The 22,234-nt window shown below is 40.4% G+C and overlaps 1 protein-coding gene across 1 annotated transcript in view; it reads right to left on the reverse strand.

Annotated features, from left to right (window-relative positions):
- Positions 1-22,234, reverse strand: part of LOC117412575 (metabotropic glutamate receptor 7-like) — a 241,915-nt gene that overhangs the window by 45,870 nt on the left and 173,811 nt on the right. Inside the window, exons 7-8 of the mRNA XM_034021059.3 lie at positions 20,840-20,979; positions 7,294-8,229 (exon numbers count right to left, since the gene is read on the reverse strand). Coding sequence (XP_033876950.1) covers positions 7,294-8,229; positions 20,840-20,979 — 1,076 coding nt within the window. The remainder of the gene's footprint in view (positions 1-7,293; positions 8,230-20,839; positions 20,980-22,234) is intronic.

Below are 22,234 nucleotides of genomic sequence, written 5' to 3' on the forward strand. Positions count from 1 at the left end.
CCCCAGGGCTATGTAACCTGGGGTAATCACTATTAGCATACCATCCAATGTTTTAAAATCCCGATCGTGAGACACATGATTGGGGGTTTAAGGTGTGCCATTTGAATAACATTACAGAGTGATTTCTTCAAGATTATTTGCATACAGAAATCACCTTGTTAACATAGATAGTTTCTGCTGCAGCCTAAACTGATCTCAGATTATTAAGACCAGTGTAGGTACCTTGCTAGTTGGTTTTGCTGTATTACAAGTTAGAAGTTTGTTAGGATCTCCTATTTAACCTCTCCTCTCTCAGCTAGTAGTCTGACACAGAGCAGCATGCAAAATACTTATTTATTATTATTATTATTATTATTATTATTATTATTATTATTATTATTATTATTATTATTATTATAGTAATTTATCAGACACTTTTATCCAAAGCGACTTACAGAGACTAGGGGGTGAACTATATATTAACAACTACTGCTGCAGAGTCACTTACAATAGGACCTCAGTTTTCCATCTCATACAAAGGATGGAGCACAAGATGGTTAAGTGACTTGCTCAAGGTCACACACACATTTAGAATGTCCTATTATGCTCCCATACCAATTCCCCACAGTAGCTCTGGAAAACTGAAGGACGGTGGGCGTCATCCCATTGCAGGACCAAGCCAGGTCCCTCATTACACCAGGGAGCTCAATAATGGATGTCATCAGCTTCCAGCCTCTAAAGGACAAAGGCTAGCCCTGCAGGTGTCCGCTTGAGCTCACTGGGCACTTGGCCAGTAGGTTAGTTGTAGCGAGACTAGGAGAAATAATCCTGTGCCCCTTGGGGACCCCTCAGCAAGGTTTAGACTTCAGTGCTGTCCCACTAGTTCAAGGAACATGTATGTGTATGCGGCCGCTGTCCAGGGTGCTGAACTAACCAAGAAAATTACCTTACATGACGCTGTCCAGGGTGCTGAACTAACCAAGAAAATGACCTTACATGACTGTTCATTAAAATCACCCTATAGATTGATTTTGCTGATTTAATGTATAACTAATACAAAATACAGTAGTGTGCAAATGTATTAGAACATCACAAGCTTTGTTATTGATATCCTTTATTTATACATTCTACTTGCATGAAAACGTATGGGTGTAAGAATCAGTGATATAGAAACAATAGGCACTCATGTCTGAAAATGTTAGATCACTTTGTGCTTTAAAAAGGCATCTGAAACAACTTCTAAAAAATATCCTGCATTTTAGCATTTGTGGATATGCATTCCTTTTCTCTTACTATTTTAAATTAATTACATGTGCAGCCTATTAAAGTCACCAAGTAAATTAGACAATCACTAGTTTGTGTATTTTGATAATTTTCCATGGTTTTCAGTTACAGTGGTTTTATTTCGTATGCATAACAAATCAAAACAGAAGCAAGGGGTGTTCTAATAAATTTGCACAATACTGTAAATTAATTTTACGTCTACCAAAATAACCAATAAAAACCAAGAAAATGCATTTCCTATCTGATATCAGCATTAGCAATATGATCATGGTCCCCATTTGTCTTTAGGGTTATGCATGAGAACGTTGTATGTCAAAAGTTTAAGAAATGCTCTCTGGTACCTAAGTGTAGGTCACAAGCCTGCTTTCATTGAGACCAGAGATAATGAAAGGGGTTTTACAATCAGCCTGACAACCAATGCAACTTGCAGTTGCAAATAATAAAGCCTCTCTCAGCTTGAATGGTAGTTACACAGTGGTGTGCTGTGGTAGCTGCTTTATAAATCCAGGTTCATACTGGGGTCTAAGCACAATGAAGAGATGCAGCAGGTCTGTGGATTGGAATAATGCACAGTAGGTGTCGTTTTTTCTGACAGATAGGGTTAGCTGCTGCACTTTGGTGGGCATGTATCCAATGTTAACTGCATGTTCGGCTAAAGATAAGCAGTGGGAATTGGCAGGGTATATTACTGGGGTTAGCAGGGGGGAGATCAGGCCTGCTACAACCCATTCTCTCTCAACATGGGGTCTTAGTGCATTAAGTGAAGATATCCTTAAAGGGGGATTAGAGAATATAAAGATACACACACTGCTGGTCACACTATCAGTGCTTTGCATTCTAAAACATCTATGAATATTTTGTTGAGACACACATTTAAGAATGACTGGAAAATGTATTTGTCACAAAGACGGCCAGAGTGGGTGGCGTCAGACCAGAAAAGGAATACACACGGTGGTTGTGATGATGAGCCGAGTGCAATGGCTGCACTCAGCGTTTAATAACAAATAAAAGGGTTGTAAACAGTACAAAAACAGGACACGGCACTTGACGCCAAAATAAACAGACAGACAAAACGACTAGACACTAACACACAGGTGAAACGGAGACGAACAAACACGGTGAGAATACACTTATTATATTTATAATTACGCTGACGATTTTACTCCTTCTCTCTCACCCGTTCTCCACTCTCTGAACACCTAACAACCCCGACTGAGTGCTACGTGTCTCTATATATACTGTTGTGCTGGGATTCAATTACTAATTAATTATTCACTTGAATCCCAGCACGTGAATTAATTCTGTGCAACCCCGTGCTCACATATTATATTTTAAATGCACGTGCGTGATGTGCAATCCCGTGCCTAAATACAAATATACACTTTTTAAATACACGTGAAACACAGACCCGTTTATATCCCGTGTACCAATGACTATACACCAACATTTACACACGCAACATACAACACATAACACACAATTGCACACAGGGGCGGGGCACATTGCCACATATACCCCCCCTTGTGCGCAGCACACATGGCCTCAACGGCCACCTCCCCCCTTAAAAACCCAGCAGTCCAGGACAAAGTCTCGGGCTGGGAAGGGAGGCTTCAGTGGGCCCATGGCTGGCCATGCTGTCAGCACCCCTGCCGGTAGTGGCACGGCTGACAGCCTGTTGGTCCCGTCCTGCAGCGAAAAAGCTGTGGGGGCAGGTGGTCCCCCGACCTCCCCCTCCTTCGTAGCCGGCAGCTCCCTCCTGTGGGGCTCCGGCCACAAGAACTCCTGCAGCGAAACTGCTGCTGGTGAAAGTGGTCTCCAGACCTCGTCCCCCTTCTTTGTAGCCGGTAGCTCCCTTTGGTGGGGCTCCGACCACAGTACTGCCGGCAGCGAAGAAGCTGCAGTGGGAGCAGGTCTCCGGACCTCCCCCACAATCTCCGGCAGCGAAACTGCTGCTGGGGTTGGTGGTCTCCAGACCTCCTCCCCCTTCTTCGTGGCCGGCTGCTCCCCTTTCTGGGGCTCCGGCCACCGTACTCCCTGCGGAGGTACGGGCAGCAGAGGCAGCTCCTGCTCCTCTGCTCCGGGCGGTGGTGGAGGCAGAGGCAGCTCCAGCTCCTCTGCTCCTGGCGGTGGTGGAGGCAGAGGTAGCTCCAGCTCCTCTGCTCCTGGCGGTGGTGGAGGCAGAGGCAGCTCCTGCTCCTCTGCTCCTGGCGGTGGTGGAGGCAGAGGCAGCTCCAGCTCCTCTGCTCCTGGCGGTGGTGGAACCAGCAGGTATTCACCCTCTGCTGGTGGAGGTGGGAGGGGCCAGCAGTCCTCCCACTGCGGTGGAGGTGGAACCAGCAGGTATTCACCCTCTGCTGGTGGAGGTGGGAGGGGCAAGCAGTCCTCCCACTGCGGTGGAGGTGGAACCAGCAGGCATTCACCCTCTGCTGGTGGAGGTGGGACCAGCAGGTATTCACCCTCTGCTGGCAGCTTGGGTCCTAGGGCTGTGGAAGCCCCGACTTCCCTCTCTTCGGGCTGTGGACGCACCGACTCCTCCCTTTTGGGCTGTGGACGCCCCGACTCCTCCCTGTTGGGCTGTGGACGCACCGACTCCTCCCTGTTGGGCTGTGGACGCACCGACTCCTCCCTGTTGGGCTGTGGACGCACCGACTCCTCCCTTTTGGGCTGTGGACGTTCGGGCTCCCCCCACTCAGGCGTAGGACGTTCGGGCTCCTCCCACTCAGGCGTAGGACGTTCGGGCTCCTCCCACTCAGGCGTAGGACGTTCGGGCTCCTCCCACTCAGGCGTAGGACATTCGGGCTCCTCCCGCTTGGGCTGTGGACGCTCAGGCTCCTCCCGCTTGGGCTGTGGAGGCAAAACCAGCAGGCATTCTTCCTCTGCTGGTGGAGATGGGGACAGCAGGCATTCTTCCTCTGCTGGTGGACCTGCTACCTGGGCTGCTGTTCCACTTATAACTGCTTCCAGGTAGCTGAAGACCAACCCCACACCTTCCTCCCAGGTGCTTACGGTCTGTACCCTCGCATAAGCCTCCCATCGTTCCCTATCCATAAACTCCAGGAACTGGACGACTACTGGGATAGACTGGGCCTCCAGCCCAGCATTTTCCAGCATCCAGTCCCGCACTTTGATCGCGTCTTCTGCCATTTTTCCCTTTTTTTTTTTTTTTTTTAAAATCCAAGAATGCTGTTCCTGCTCTGGCCTGAGTCCTGGAGGCGCTGTAGATCCCACTTCTGACACCACGTGTCACAAAGACGGCCAGAGTGGGTGGCGTCAGACCAGAAAAGGAATACACACGGTGGTTGTGATGATGAGCCGAGTGCAATGGCTGCACTCAGCGTTTAATAACAAATAAAAGGGTTGTAAACAGTACAAAAACAGGACACGGCACTTGACGCCAAAATAAACAGACAGACAAAACGACTAGACACTAACACACAGGTGAAACGGAGACGAACAAACACGGTGAGAATACACTTATTATATTTATAATTACGCTGACGATTTTACTCCTTCTCTCTCACCCGTTCTCCACTCTCTGAACACCTAACAACCCCGACTGAGTGCTACGTGTCTCTATATATACTGTTGTGCTGGGATTCAATTACTAATTAATTATTCACTTGAATCCCAGCACGTGAATTAATTCTGTGCAACCCCGTGCTCACATATTATATTTTAAATGCACGTGCGTGATGTGCAATCCCGTGCCTAAATACAAATATACACTTTTTAAATACACGTGAAACACAGACCCGTTTATATCCCGTGTACCAATGACTATACACCAACATTTACACACGCAACATACAACACATAACACACAATTGCACACAGGGGTGGGGCACATTGCCACAGTATTATACTTGACAGGATCCTTTACGACTGGAGGATGGTTGTATTTTTTTTAATAATACAATGTATCATGTTTTTATTACTCACCCAATAATAACATTAAAAGTTTGAAAGTATCTATATAATTATGCCTACACAAAATCTCTTTATTTAAAAAAAAGCCTACACCATTAACGCCTTTGCAAGAAACATCACTGCATTAAGTATTGGTATCAGTAACATGCATTCCCTGCCCCAGGTGTATATAAGTCATGAACGACATCCTTTGTAAGTATCAGTGAAAATGTAAGTGTGATAAGTTGATATTTGCACAGACAGTTGAAAAGGCATCTCCATATATCCCCAGTCTTATACTCTCAATAACTTGTACTAAAGAATATCTCAAGCAGGTTTCATCCCAGTTAGATCAGCAGTTCGGTACTGTAGATACACTGTTGATCAAAATAATGTGTCACCAGCCTTGAAACAGAATGACTCGGGGTTGGGCATGCATTTACCCTTTTACCCCACTCCTTTCTTACTAAATATCTTGGTATCCCTGAATAGCTAAGCGTCTTTAACAATAGGCAAATTATTAAAATGATCAAGCCATCTTGAGGATATTTGGGAAACTATTATGTAATAATTTGCATGTAAAGAGATGTTTATCTGTTTAGGGATAATACAACAAGGGAGCTGATTGGGAAAAAAACACTGTGTAATAAATGTCCCACCCCCAGTCATTCTGTTTCAAGGCTTATAAAAGGGTTACCACAGTAAATCTGCACCGTATATTTGCAGCTTCCCCATGTTTGTACTATGTATTTAGTTTACCATGGTTTGTCATGTTTAAAATGTTTAATATACCTCTCTGGGCTTTACAATGCTTCACTGTGTTTTTACAACACTTTGCTGCGCTAATCCTATGATAAACTTTTATAAGGGCATAACCACCAGTGTATACGTACTGTAAAAATAGATGCACCTACGTACTTAAGATATCTATACTGTGTCCCCTGCGGAATATAATAAGTAGAATAGAAAAATACTGTAATGGGAATACTTTCAATAAAAGCTGAGGTGGAGTTTCATGTACTTAATTGGGATAACAAGACTAATTGCATTATTAACAGAATGCATCAGGGAGACAATGCTTAGTTTGCTAGTCTGGCAACATTTTGCTGAGGAAGTTTAGTTATTGTGTATTGCGTTGTGCAAGAAGGAATGGAGTTTTGCAGCCCAACAGTATCTTAACAGTTAATTATATAACCCACAAAGACACATTAATAAGGTCTATCATCGAAAAGTGTTTAAATAAATGATAATGGCACGAATATCAGTTTACTCAAAAACCAAGTAACAAGTCATTTCAAATGCAAGCAAACTTAAAACTTCCTTTTACCTTGTGTGGTACCATTTTAGAATGTGGTTCTTTCAAAACTGCACATTTTAAGCCAATGTAGCAGTTGGATTGGATGAGCTGGTGGGACAGGTACGATGTATGAAATTATTTTGTTAACTATAACTATCTTTAAAAGGGAACCTTTATTAATGTAGTCCCAGGTTAAAACAAAATCCTGAGTTGTTGAGGGTAGTATATAGATCAAGGACTGAAAACCACTGCACTACAACACATTGTACTGTATGCCAAGGGTCTTGAACTGAACAAGTCAGGCCTTGCACCTTTCACTTTCCTGAACTATAACTGCTTTTAACTAAAAATAAAGCAGTCAAAGGAAGAAAGGGAAAGTAATGGAAAAATGTATATTTTATAATGACGCTTTCCTTTAAAAAGTTATATAAATTTGAGCCTGAACCTTGTATTTCATTACATTGTAGCTTCATTACTGTTTAGACAGGTTTTCTGTTGTTGCTACAGAGCCTTTTAGTAGTGAATTTACAAATAACTGATTTCTGTGTTTAGACATGACTGGTCCTAAAATGCTTTTAGCACAAATTAATACTAAAACATGGATTTTAACAGCTGTTTCCAATTGCAAATGAACTATAAGTTGGGAAGAAAGAAGTATGTTTATATTTAAAGGAAATGCTCATTTTGTTGGTGTATGGTACTCTAGAGATATTTTTTTTACCAGTAAGCAGAATCGATATGAAGACAGACACTGTAGTACAGAACAGATGATAATAGTTATGAGGGACATTGGCACATATACAATAAGAAATTATAGAGTCACCTACCTTTTCTGCTGATTGAGCTGTGCCAAAAAATATTGGAATGAAGGCAAGCCAAACTATACAGGTAGTGTACATTGTGAATCCGATAGGTTTGGCCTCATTGAAGTTCTCAGGAACTCCACGAGTCTTGATTGCGTAAACTGTACAAGTTACCATTAGGAGAATGCTATAACCAAGAGAGCAAATAATTTGTAGATCCGTTATGTCACATTTGAGAATGCCTCTTGCTTGGTTAGGGTTCATCGTCTTCTGTTCGTCATAATCAGTAATGATGTTTGGTGGGTCAACCACGAACCATATTAAGACTCCAAGAAGCTGGACTGAAATGAGACTGGAAGTGATGGCCAGCTGCGAGGTGGGGCTGATGAGCCTGGGCGCTGTGACAGATTGCTTTCCCTGCTCGAAGATGCGGAAGATTCTGTTGGTCTTGGTCAGCAAAGCTGCGTAGCTGATGCACATTCCCAGTCCCAAAAAGATACGTCTGAAAGAACACACGGCTATATTCGGCTCAGCGATCATTAAGAAAGTTATGATGTAGCAAAGAAATATCCCAGTTAGAAGGACATAGCTAAGCTCCCTCCCACAGGCACGCACCATCGGGGTATCGTTGTACCGAATGAAGGTAGCCATGACAAAGATGGTGGCGATAATCCCAAGCATGGCCAAAAAGACAGGGATGACAGCCCAAGGGGAATGCCACTCCAGTTTTATGATAGGTATGGGTTGGCATCCGGTGCGGTTCTCATTGGGATGCATGTTGTAGTCACAGAGCTTGCATGACGTCTCATCAGCCTGGTACTGGTACCCTACACATTTCTCACAGTGCCAGCAGCAGGGCATGCCTTTCACCTTCTTCTTTCTCTCACCAGCCTTGCACGGAAGGTTGCACACTGAGCTAGGGATCTCTCGTATTCCTTCAGCCCACTGCATGTCTTCCACCTGCAGGATACAGACAACAACATTAATACATCTCTTGTACAGGAAGACGTGTGATATCATCAGCTCACTTTGACGCAGCTTTCAGGAATTGATTTATAAATGGCTACAAATTTACATTTTAGAAGCCCATGCCAACCTATTTTTACATGAAAAGCACCAGTAGCTTGGTGGTTAGATACAAGCCTTGCAGTGCTGAAGGTTCTGGGTTCACAACCCTGCCCTGTGTCCCCTGTGAATCGGAAGACAAATACTTGAGAAGCAGGATGCTGGCCTTGTGTCTGAATGGCTCAGTCAGGACTTTTAGAGAGCTGGGACTAATGCAAAAGCAGGTGAAGGGTGGCCCAGTTTCACAAGACCTTTGGAACTATACTGATTTCAGCAGCAGTTTTAATTTACTGAATTGACCAGTGCTGATGGATACCATCTGCAGACAGAACTGGTTAGGAAAAACAGAGCTACATTTGTATTACTAGGATGCATTTACAGCCTACTTTATATGGTATTGTACTGTACAATAGTTACCACAGTTTCCATAGTTACCTGCATAAAAACAACAGGGTCTGTTTGTTAATGAAAAGTTAGCCACTGTGCGCATTGTCCAAAAAAAGAAAGAATGGGTTTATGTGCATTACATTCTCTTTGAGAAATAATGGAGAAAAGAAAACCTTTTTAGTATAAAAACACTGTCTGGATTGGCATTTGTGTTTAATTTTCCAGAAGGAATGACATTTGTTATGTTATTTTTCTTTTTATTATTGGGGTTTCTTTAAAAATCTTGTCTTATGGTAAAGATAAGAATGTTTCAAAATGAGAAACTAACTGTGACAGACAAAGAATGAATCTTGGTTATAAATCTCCCTCCTGACCTGTGAGGGCGCTGTGTAAAGGGAACAGTGTGATCCGGACTGGATGGTTTGGCAGTTCATTCCAGGGTCAATCGGATGTTGGCCATCCATGAAGGGGGCGGGGCCACAGTACAAGTCATTGCCCCAGACGGAAGTGATGTGGCAATTGCAGATTGGAGGAAAAGCGATTGCACTCGGTAACAAGGGGGCGTGGATGAAGGTACAAATGGGTGCACCGAGCAAAATGCTCCTTTGTTATGGTTACAAGAGCACCGCTGAAGGACTGTGATATAACTGTGAGTGTTTACTGTTTGTTTGTTTGTCGAACTACTTGTAAATGTTTGTTCTTGTTAGACAGCTAATACATACCAGGAGCTGTCGCTAAAGGCCAGCATCAACCCAGACAACACTGCACTACTGTTCACAAATAATTGTATTTCACCACTCGCACTTAAAAAGCACTCACTTTAGACTTGTCACCGTGTTTGTGTTCTGTGTAAGTATTTACTGTGATTATTATTTCGGGACTGAATCCCGGGGGTTTTACTGAGAAGTACACATAGCTGTGTATTGCCAGTGATTATTATTTACAGTTGTCAAGTGACTTTGGATTATAAATAAATCATCATTGCACTGTGAACGTTGTTGTTTGTCATTACTTGAGCACCGCATCACCTCTACACCTGCACACTGCAAACCACTTTGCCACACTAACACATCAAACAATCTTAGTAGACTGTGAATTATGTATCTTTAAAAAAAAATAGGAATTTATTTAGTAAACATTTTGAAATTATGCCCCATGGGTTATGGCACCCTTCTGACCGCAATGCCCCCCTCTTAATGTTATCACTCAAGGCCAACCCTTTTTCTATTGCTGCATTTCCAATAATAATTCTTCTTTGCTGTGAATCAAATGTATCTAATGTCAGGCTCCTTCTCTCATGTCAAGCTGTCTTGTGTGATGGCTCCCTCTTTCACCTCTTGTGAAATTGCAGTGCTCATATTCGACACATCTAATCACAAGTGACTCAATCTCTTTTTCCTTATTACCAACCCACATTTAATCCTGATGTGATGAATCTCTCTAAAAAATACAAACATAAAAACTCTGGAGGATAGAAGCCAGCCTGGCACAATAAACACTTCAGATAAAGTCCTTGAGAAGATCTAAGTGCCCATTCATTCTAGATTACACCAGGTACATTTTATTTCTGGCAATGAAACACCCAAGTCTGCATGCTAAACAGGTCTTTAAAACATCACTGCTATTTTGAGATGTTGTTATTGCATAACAAAAGTTGCCGTTAACTGACTTTGAAAACACATTTCACTATGCTTAGTCCTATGTGCAACTACCACTACAATTTGGAGTAGTTTATGTAATTGTACTAACAAAATAATTCCCGAAATCTTACCTGCTTTGCACTGTTAACTACAGTTTCAAATGTGTTTTAAAAGAGAGCAACCCTGTATTTTCATTTTAAATTATATTGGTATTACTAATACATTATATCGTTTTACTTAAATAAAGTTTTCAGTTCCCATGCCTTGGGAAATATATTGGACTTGCACTTCATAGGTAGTTTTCAGCATTTTCCAAGTCAAAGCTTAATGCTGACCGAATATATATCAGTCAACAGAGGAAGCAGCTGGTTGGTTAATGACAGGCCATTGAAGGAGGTAGGGACAAGGAAGTGCAACACTGTCTGAAACCATGGTTGTAAACAGTTTTATTTAAAAGGATCCAATGTTTTAAAATGTAATACAATGAAAATAAATGTACAATGTGCAGTTTTGAATTAGAGATTGAAATAAATAAGAGCACGTCACTTAAAATTTGGAAAACATTAGAATACCAGTTTATTATTCAGTGAAAAAAGCAGAACTATTAACAGGCCCCTATTCTACCAATGACTGCTGCTTAGCATAGAGTTATTGCAGGAAAAAAGTGTGTGACAGAGAGGACTTTATAGAATCAGATGGGACACGCGTTGCTAGGAAACCAATTGAGCAGGAAGGCTTGCCCGGTGCTGAGCTGTTTAGGAGGTCCTGATTGGCTAGAGGGCTCAAAAAGCCTCTGCACCACAGTTCGAGGTGACTGCATCGACATGCTACACAGATGTGTGCCGAGCGAAAGCTTGCTTTGTGTACAACGAGGAGAGCGTCCGCTCCAAAGGAAAGGATTACTATACAAAACCCTTCCACTCCAAGACGGCGCTGGTAAAGGCATTGCCCAGCCGAGGCTGTTGGAAGAGGCTGGAGTCACCAGGAGGATGAGTTGACTAGGTCAGTTTAGGGGATTTAATCCCAAACAAGCGGTTTGTAGTGTAGTAGGTTCCTGGAGTGGGACGTCTCTTTTAGTTGGACTAGCGCTCACTCTGTGTGGCAAACTTGTATTTTTACCTTTGTTTTCTTTTCTTTTCTTTATTAAATGTGACACTAGGGCTACCATTGCTGGTACCCTAGTGAAAGCACTTGTGTTGTATTAAATCTGTACACCTGTGCGGCGTTTCAACACCCACTGCTCTGTGTCTGATTCAGTATTACTCAGTGACAACCCACATATGCAACATCACCCTGTTACACTAAGTCACAATAAAATAGATATAGATGATAATGCCTTCTATTTAGGGGTTTATAGCATTAACGTATAGCCTCCATATTCAGATATAAAGATACTTGGCTTGGTTGGCTTGGTTACATTGGCTTGGTTTCCATGCAGTTTAGAAACTCCAAATTCTCTTTCCATTGTCGTGAGAATGTGACGTAGCACCCACGTCACACACATTCCTGGATAGATCGCCTTCTCACGCTAAAAGTAAGTTTGCTGTATTGTGTTTACTTTTCTTACTACACAGCTGAAGAAGGGATTTTGTCCAAAACGTCCCTGAAAACTGGGCTGTCAGGTATATTTAAGGATGTCTGATACACTGCTTAATCAAAATGTTCATTCTAATGAAATCTTTAGTTTACTCAAAGTATAGGAAGTGTGGAAAACTAACACTACTTGCATTGAAATTCTCACCTTATAATGAGCAGCTTAATAAACTGTCAAAAGTTTCCCTTCCTGGTGGCTTCCTGAAATAGCTGTTGATGAAGGTTTAATTAATCATCTCGGCTTTTAGGATCCCAAGACCCACATACCATAATTAAAAACAGTGAGGGAGCTGGAAATAACTTTCGGTTTCTATGGAAACAAGACAAGTTTCCTCTTGCTGGCCTTGTATTTTTTATCATAAAAAATGGAAATCGAGTCACCATGGAAACAAACAAAAAAACACAGAAGACTATCACTGCAAACCTTCAGAAAATGCATTCTGATATTGTATCTAACAAGTCAGAACAGTATAACCAGTACCACAGCACTGACTGATCCCACACATGGTGATGTCTTCAGCAGTGGGATTATCATTGTTTAAAAGTCAGACTACTGGAAATGTAGTGGTGTTAATTTGAATGCTTCGTAAATGTTCCTCAAAGCAGTCTGCCTAACGCCTTTTAGTTTCCCCAATGTATAGTCTGTTGCATTTCTTGCAGATAATGTAATATACTATTCTTTTAGAATCTCTGAAATCATTTCTAATTTCTATTGTTGTTTTGATTTGGACTCCAAATTCCTTCAGAAAAATTTAAGTCAACAAATGGCAGTTATGGATCTGCCTGAATCTGATTTATTCAAACAGCCTGTAGCCGCTTCATTAACACCGGTAATGGCAGGAAACAACAGAGATCAAGGTTCTATCTAAAGACAGTTGTGAAGAGGCCATAAAAGGGTTTGAAATTAATCTGTTGAAGCATAATCTGTTGCAATGAAAGTAAAGATCTGCCAGGTAAAATAATGCCTGAATTAACTGATTTAATATAACAAATATATTACGTGTGTGATGAATTACGTGTGATGTATTATGCACACAGCTTCTGCTGCTAAAAAGGCTACAAGATTTAGCTGCCAAAAAGGACCAGCAGACTGAGGCCAATTAAAGTTACAGAATTATTCAAACCACCAAAACCTTACATGGAGCATTGTGTGCTTTAAATGGTTGCAGTTAAGCAAATTATAACAGTCATCTTGTTCTTGATTTCTCTTCTATTTCGTCAGTAAGGGCTGGAGATCCTGTCTATGTTATTGAGCAGCTGTTTTATTCGTTTCAATTGCACATTGCTACAATGCCTTAACAGCAAGTATCAAAGTATAAAAACATTTTACTGAATTTTGGTTACATTTTACTTAAGTTTAATGATTCCTAAAGTTCTGCAATCTATCAAAGTTGTACTGAATTGAATTCTTTGATGATGTTCAAAGTTTGGTATATGGTACATTTAATTACAGTATTTCATTACCTTAACTGTAGGTGTTAAAGTTACCTAGGTAGTAGGTACTTGTGTATGTTAACTTTATTCTATACATTATAAAAAGGTACAGTCATGTTATTAATACCTGTTCGATTATCCATACAAATCAATTATACAAACTAGTATTGGTCCCAATTAGTTCAGATAATTGACTCTCCACTGGAAATTATATATATAAATATACCTTAAACCCCCAATCACGATCTGGATTTTAAAACATTGGATGGATGGTAAAAATACACACCCAACAATACATTAAGAAAAAACGTTATATATTTGCCTTTATTCTTACCTACAGCTACAGCCAAGGTTTTGCATCACCGAGAATTTTTGCATTGAGACATAATATATATAAATTATGTATATATATATATATATATATATATATATATATATATATATATATATATATATATATATATATATATATATAGTAAGGGATTGGTCAATAAAAACTTATAAAAGATGGGAAGACAATGTAAGCAAACTGGTTGGTAAACACTTCTTATTGTACAAAGACAATACATGGGGGCCATTAGGACTATGGGGAAACTACTGGAGTCATGGATGGCTCCAGTTCAATTATTCAATTTAATGTCTAGTCAATTGCCGTTAATGATGTAATTGATTAGCATTTAAAAACTCAGTGTTTGTGAGTGTTGGATGATGGAAAACGTGAGGAGTTTGGTTGGTGACTGACTGACTGACTGACTGACTGACTGACTGACGAAATTATTTGTTACTTGATTTACTGGTAAACGAACACTGAAACAGGTGTTTGGTTTTCGATTTTGGATTGCGATTTGTTTTTGATGATGAGGGAACAGGCTTCGCCGCCTGCCTTGTATTCAGATAGTATCAACACCTGTTTAGATAGGGCTCGAGAACGGGTTAGGCTTTTGTTTTGTTTTCATTTATTTTATGTATTGTAAATAATAAACACACGCTATGGCGTTTCACCGCATTCTGGTTGTCAAGTCTTTGTTTAAAGGAGGAAAGATCTGTGACTGGAAGGCAATCCATCACAATATATATATATATATATATATATATATATATATATATATATACACACACACAATTACATGACACTTAGCACCCCTCAGTAAGGCTTTATTATGAGTGCCATAAATATGTATTTAATTAATATGCAATTAACCATTTCCATTTAATAAACAGTCAATAGATATGCCATGCATGTGTGTAACCCTTATGAGCTCATATTTCATTGTATGTTTTTTGAGACTTGGTAGTTTCCTGCTCCAGTATAAAAAGACTGAGACTCGTATGTAGCATTTCCGATATTATTCTATAAGCTATCCACACTACCTAAATAATCTGCATTTAAACCACATGATTGCCATACACAATCACAATCTAAAATTGTGCTGGTCGCGCGAATAGGAAATATGAGCTCAAGTGGCAGTCTAATGAAAGATACACACGTACATGGCATATCTTTTGACTGTTTATTAATATGTAACTAAGCTTCAGCAAATGGTTAATTGTATATCAATTAAATATTTATTTTTAACACTCAAAAAAAGAACGCCCCATATGCCAAACAGAGCAAATTGCATGTTCTGCCATCCACATTCCAGTCATCAATACCATTTTACAGAAGAACGTTTCTAAATGATTAATAACCACCTTGTGCCCATTTACAGTATGACCCCATTAGCTTCCAAAATGCCTTTAACGTCTGATTTACTCTGGTTTTGAAGGTACAATGCCGTTAACCATACAAATAAATGTGCAGGTCTTTCCTCATATTTCACCCTTGTTGTTAAGGCTGAAAGTGTGAACTAAGTCAACTAACAGAAAATGTAGCCTGATAACTGGGAGCTGGCAACATTGATGAATGCCAGTACCTATAGTTTTGAGATGTGTTTTCCATCATGGTGACAACAGGTCAGGGCTTCTGTACTTCCCTGACCACACCACAGGACAAATAAGAGGCTTAGTTTGATTCAGACAAGCTTTATTAATTACTGCAGTTGACTGCAGTTACTCAGTAATGACCTACATTCAAGTATGCATTTAAACATATGGCTAGCAAGAAGCTGGGCAGAGAGCTGTAAAGACACACAGTTTGTGCTGTATTGAAATACTGAAGAAATTACATTGCAGGAAGAAATACTGGTAGGCCTTAGGGTCTCGATGCCTTCTAGCAAGGTCTTCTAAGTTACGCAAATGTAAATTCTTAGAATATATTGAACTAGAAGAACAAGGGAATTAAAAAAAAAACAATCTCTGTTTCTATCACATGTTATACAGTTTTAGTCAGGAAAAGTCATGCAATAAATGATTAAAACAGACTAGGCAACACTACTACATTATACATATGTTACACTACTTTTTTTGGCCTTAGGCTTCTCCTTTCAAGGTACCCCTGCCCATAAATTTGCTTGCAGATAAGTGGAGATGCTGACCGTAGGGAAGCCATTGGTGGGGGGGGGGGGGGAAGGATAGCCGCCCTTCCCCATTAGACGAAGCCAAAAAAGCAGGTGGAGGCAGGGGAGGAGGAGGAGAAATCTGGTGCACAGCAGGGATGTAATGGATTGAGGTAAGATATAAATCCTTTCCTTGCCAACCATTGGACATATTGTTTATTGAAGGACAAATAACAAAATAGCTATTCGAATGACTCTTCAATCTGGTATTGGAAGCACCTAAAATATGCTTGATATTTACGTGATTTGATCTGAGGTTAAAGTGAGTTCCCTGCCAGAACCAGCGCTTTGCCTAATTCCCTATAGTTGTTTGAAGTGTGCCAACAAAGACAAGGGTCAATCAACAGCCATGCATTTCTTAATAGCTTAAAATGTCATTTTACTATTTAATGGTATTTTTAATGATTGTGAGTGTTGTTCCTCCAATATTGTGCTATTATCATTTCTCTCTAAATCAGTCTTTACTGGCAAAGAACTTGCGTTAATCTTGCCTGGAGAATCTTGGACTGAGACTTCCTCAGCTCTACCAGCCTCTCTTTACTGTGTTTCAGACAGAGAGAGTAGGTCGGCCTGGCAGACTTGAAACATTACATTGTCACATGATATGAATGATATGAGAAACACTGTTCAAGAAAAATCATAATAACAAATAACATGCATAGGTGCTTAAAGTAGAGCCCCAGGGTGATTAATCAATCATTTAAGGTTTAATTGAGGGTTGAAAAATAAAATCCATGGCAATCAATAGCAAATTAATGAATTCATTGTTGCATCTTGAGTTTCCCCCAGTCTTTGATTATTTATTTATTTTTTTAAAGTATTACATTTTGGGGTACCATTGCTCTTGTGACACAGCGTGCTCATTTGTATATATTTGCAGAGTGGACCGTTACCTATTCAAGGATATTTAGTGAGCGAGTCTTTCACATCATAACACCTTCTTTGAATCTGGCTCTGGTAGCAAACGAAATCGTGCCCTGTTTCTATCTGCCATCGGGACTTGAAAGCAATTTCAAATCAGACTCATTCCTTTCTGTCTGCAGCAGATTGAGAAGAAATCCATTGCAATCTTGATTCCGTCTGTCAGTCAACCCCAGTTAGGATAGTGGGCTGGCAGAACGCCATCTCTCCAACTCACACTGATGTAAAGCACATGAGAGGTGTGTTTTAAATCTCACAGAGCAGAAAAAAAAACATGTAGGCAGGATATAGAGGGCTGTGGATATACAGTGTTATGCTGCCAGGGAAGCATTGGAGGTTGGTGAATGCATTTATAAATAGCAAGTATCCAAAAATGTGATACATACAGGTTATCTTTGCATTTCTGTCATGTCTGGTTCTAGATTGTAGACAGCTTGTGGAACCAGCTGCATCCCCAGTTTGAAATCTGAATAGACTAGAGTTTCATAAACTGGATTCACAGTGCAGACGGAAACAAGTGCTCTCAATGGTTCATGCAATTCAGCACAAGTTACAGTCTCTGCTTCAGAGAGGCCCAGGACTGAAAGGCAGGCTGTTTTTCTTTCATTAATTATTGTCATATAGGCTTGTGAATTGGACAAGGTACGGGGAAAGGTGTGCACTGCAGAGCTAAGCAACAGGTAGCAAGATGCTGACATCTTCCTCTCATTTCAACATTTGAATCGCCCATTGACCTGAAATAGTCTGTATGGGTAATGTCATCCCATTTGTTTCTTTTGGGGATCAAGCAAACCCTTTGCAGGCATCGCTTCTACTTTAAGGCACAAATAAATACATGTCTCCAAAGATTAATGAGGCAATGCAAGTTCCTCAAACCATGTAGAATCAATGAATAAACATACAGTGATCTGCTTGTCTAAATATAATGTGAAACAGGATTCACGGGTGCGTAAAGCTTTGATAATGTAAGTGTTTGCAGAGGCACATTGATAATTATAAATGCAATTAATCTTAAAAGCCCTACAAAATTGAGAGAGCTGTAATTTATCATGAATTACCACCAGATAGTATGTGTTAAAGAAAAACAATTAAACTTATTGCTTGTTTAATCTACCAGCAGCTGTTTCTGTGATCTTAGACATAAACAGAAAATACTGAAGAGACTACCCAGGATTTTAAAAACCCTATCAGAATCACTGAGACTCGAAAGAGAACACCAGCTGGAGCTGGTCCAGTGTGTTATCCACAAGACCCTTTGCTTTGCGTTTTAAACGCATGAAAATTGGTGTAAAATAATGTCCCTGTTCCTAGGTAAACATTCCTTGTCAGTGCTAACAGTTGTCTTAGTGGCTGTGTCAAGTGGTTGTAAAGTTAAACAGTATAGTCTGCACTTCATTATTGTAACCTCTGTAAAAGGAAGTGTAGGTGAGGTTCAGCTAGGGCTCTTCCCCTGTTCTGTCCCGCCCCTTCAACAGCTTCTTTCCTGTCAATAACTAACCAGTTGATTTCCCTGTTGACTGACATGCTTTCAGCGAATGGAAGTGGACAACAGGTCAAATTTATGAATGATTTTCTTAGCTACAAACACCTTTAAAGACCAGGAGATACCAACATATGTTTTAAGACAATTGCCTTGCCCATCTTGGGTTTCTGTTACTGTATGCTTTGACATCATATTCTCACCATTGAATATGTTAACCACCATTGTATTAGTCGACACACAGAACCTTGAACTACAAAGTTACTTACAGTAATTGTATCCACCGTACCTAATGGTTAAATTTAAGATGTGTACAGGTGGGCAGGTTCCTCCATATATAGTCTGATCCTCTCAATGGTAAAAAAGAAATGGTCATAACCCAGTTCTATCACAGTTAGATAAGCAGCACTAAGGAAAGATATGAGTAATTCCTAATGGCAGACAGCAGGCATGAGTTTATATCCCCAGATTGTGAATAACGTCCACTATATCCCTCTCACCATGATCATTACTAGACAGTATGCTAGTAGCAGGGCCAAAGTGAAAGGTCTGCTCCAAATCCATTATGTTGTCACTGTTAGTTAGTTCTGCAAAGATTTCTTGAGGGTAATCCACTGGCATTATAATAGCATCTCCATGGCATTTTCTTGACCTTTTCTGTGAGCTGGAATGCATTAGGGTTAAGTGGCAGTTATCTTCACAAACCTATTTAATTCACACTTTATTCTGCACAATATAAAACCAACTAACATATTATATCTATTGAATTCTGAATGATTACTAGTAATCAGTTCTTGATAAATGTCAGCTTTTGTCCACCCCTTTTTGATATGAACAGCTACTAGTTGTAAAATATTTATTATCTATTTACTGTCAAACGTGTCACACTAGCAATTAACCGAGGATCCAATGGCCATCAAAAAACTTTCCATTTAAATAACTGCAAATGCTTCAAATGTTCCTCATAATCTTTCATCTTTGCAGTCAATGAGAGCGCTTCTTATTGCAAAAAATCAAATGCTGTAATGTTTTTTTTTTTCAAGTTCAGGTGCTGCTATTGAGCTGTAGTTGCCTGTCACAAACACAATTAACTAAGGCTAGCTCAGCCAATTATAAAATGGCATCTATCATTGTCACTTACTAACATACTAATTAGGCACTTACACTCTTTACAGTTTAATTGGTGTGTCTTTCCACTGTTTTAAACAAGAATGTGCATGTGAGCGTCTGCTTGCTTGCTTGTGCATGTGAGGTACTACATTTATTATATTACACATAGTAATAATAACTATGACTCTCATGTGTGTTTTTAATAGATCCTCATTTGACTGGGTTGAATATGAAGCACAGTTGGTAAGAATGTGATTGCTGTAATGTTATTGAACTAGGACGGTGCTGATGCTTGTGTAGAGGGAGGAGTTAGCCTCTACTTTTTTCCACATTATTCCACAATGTCTTGTTTGCTTCAGTATGGTGGTTATGTTGAATGTTAGTATTGCATATCTTTTCCTGACTTGTCTGTTTTTATTGAAAACACGCTTTATTATAATGACCCATCTCTTAGAATCTTCTATTTCCTGATATCCTTTTTGTTTTTGTTTCATTGTTAGCAGATTCCTATTTAATTATTAATATTTTGTGATGCGGCTCTAGCCTGGTGATGTTGTGAACATTTTCAATGCGACTGACCAATCAGAGAGCAGCGTCTCTGCCTACCATTTTATAATCCTGTTCACTATGCAGTTTTGAAAAAGCATATGATACCACAAACCGTTTTCATTTTAAAACAACAAATCCTGTACTGCCCTCTGTAAAATACAGTTCTTAACATGCTTGCCTTCTTCTGGGAAATGTATTACACATGCACTTCCTCGGTTCACCTCAGAAGTCTTTTAAATTAAGCATCTTACTTGCGAAGCATGTCAGTCATTAGGGGAAGCAGCTGATTGGTTACTAACAGCAACACAGACCCTGAAGGGGTGTGGACAATTTCACTCACTAGCTGAAATGACCACGAAAGTGCAAGGTTTTCTGAATTTCTGTTTGAATAGCCTGCAAACAAATATTTAACCTAACCTAGGCTGTGTGGTCCAGTGGTTGAAGAAAAGAGCTTGTAACCAGGAGGTCCCTGGTTCAAATCCCCCCTCAGCCACTGACTCATTGTGTGACCCTGAGCAAGTCACTTAACCTCCTTGTGCTCCATCTTTCGGGTGAGACGTAATTGTAAGTGACTCTAGTCTCTGTAAGTCGCCTTGGATAAACCCGCTGACCCGCTGTCTGTGAGATGAGATTAATGCAGACAAGCCTGGTTCAGTGGTTTTGGCGCTCTCTTGTGGTGTGTGTGGTCGCCCATAGCTTCAAACCTAACCTAAGGTTTGCTGAACCTGCTTTATATTAGCATTACTCTGTATGCTAACACACCTAGGATTTGAGAGTAAAAGTGTGAATTGTAATTTAAGTTCCTTTTGTGTTTATTGAAATATTACTCGCCAGTGCCAATAGGATTGCAAACCTGTAACCTGAAAACAGCCAGTGATGTGTTAATAATGACTCACATTGAGTTGCAGGTAGTCTGTCCACTGGCCGATTGGTCTGTAACCTGGTGTGCTGGTGTTCGTTATCTGGTACTGAAACAAGTCATAGCGTCCCGGTGCATCCCCGTTCTTATTGAACACCACAGAAGTGCCTGCACTGCCTTGGGGAAAAGAGAGAAAACAATAAAGAAATTCAATATCCACACTGGAATCAAAAAGACTTTGCAACACGTTTGCACTCAGCATCCATCATCACAAAGCTTTTAAGTGACCGCTTTGAAAGGAAAAACAAAATCCTATGGCTTCCTTTATTTGTTTTCTTTTGATTAATTAGCAAGCATTAGACCCACTGGCTTCTAAAGAAAAACACTTTTTCAGTTGCCTTCGTCATACCCGAGACCTTCTTCATGCAGCAAGAAATATCAGTCTCATTCTACCCGTGAGGCAGACCAGCAAATTAGGTCTTTAAATTATACCCCCCCTCCCACCTAGAAAAGGCTCCATCTGCTTTTAAGAGATACTGCCGTCAGGCGAGAACTCTGGCTAGCTAGTCCTGACTGTCATCCAGAAATTGCTTACTCCTTGACAATATGTTCTTTCAGCAGGGCCTTGTGAAAGAGCTTAATAGGCAGCACAATAGCACCAGGCATAATTAAGGCATTTTGCATTGCATCTGCCTGCTGATAGGGTGATGCTACACTTCTGGAAGGAATCACAAAAAACACAGGTCAGGTTTTGCTGTCTCTCACCGCATTGCTTGAGGTGCGTCCAGCTTTGTGACCTGAGATGAACGTCAAGCGTTCTCTGGTCAAGAGTAATCATACAGTAGTATTGTTTTTGATTATAATTAACTGCATTGGGAAAATCAGTCTGCAGTATCATAAAACCTGTAGGTTTGCCCTGAGATTATTCAACACATTCAACTTTGTGGCACTTAAAAATGCTGGCCATTGAGACACATTGGTTCATTACAATTCTTAATTATTTTCAAAAGAGATGCCATTGCTACACCAACCCTCAATTTGGACATCTTTAAAAGAGTAATCTCTTTGAATAATCCTATACAAATCTGTAAAGTGACACCCGGTCACTTGAAAGGCCCAGATTGTCGTAGGATGGGATTTTTCAAATTTGCCATAAACAAGGAGGAGCACTGCAGGCAAGTTCCTAAGAACCTGGCAGCTGCTGGGGTGATATAATGAGCAGAATAGTTAAACCTCTTCAGTGAGAATCTAATGGCCAAGATAAAGAGCTCATGCTATAAAGATCTGAACATTTCTTGGATCCACTTCTGATGTTTGGTAAGTTCCTCACAGCAAATGCAATGTGACAGAAGACGTGCTAAATGAATGTCATATCTCAATTTTAGTTACATTTTATACATACAAATTGTACTCATGTTTATGTAAGAATATG

This window comes from Acipenser ruthenus, chromosome 16 (genome assembly GCF_902713425.1).
Source record: "Acipenser ruthenus chromosome 16, fAciRut3.2 maternal haplotype, whole genome shotgun sequence".
NCBI classification, from domain to species: domain Eukaryota; kingdom Metazoa; phylum Chordata; class Actinopteri; order Acipenseriformes; family Acipenseridae; genus Acipenser; species Acipenser ruthenus.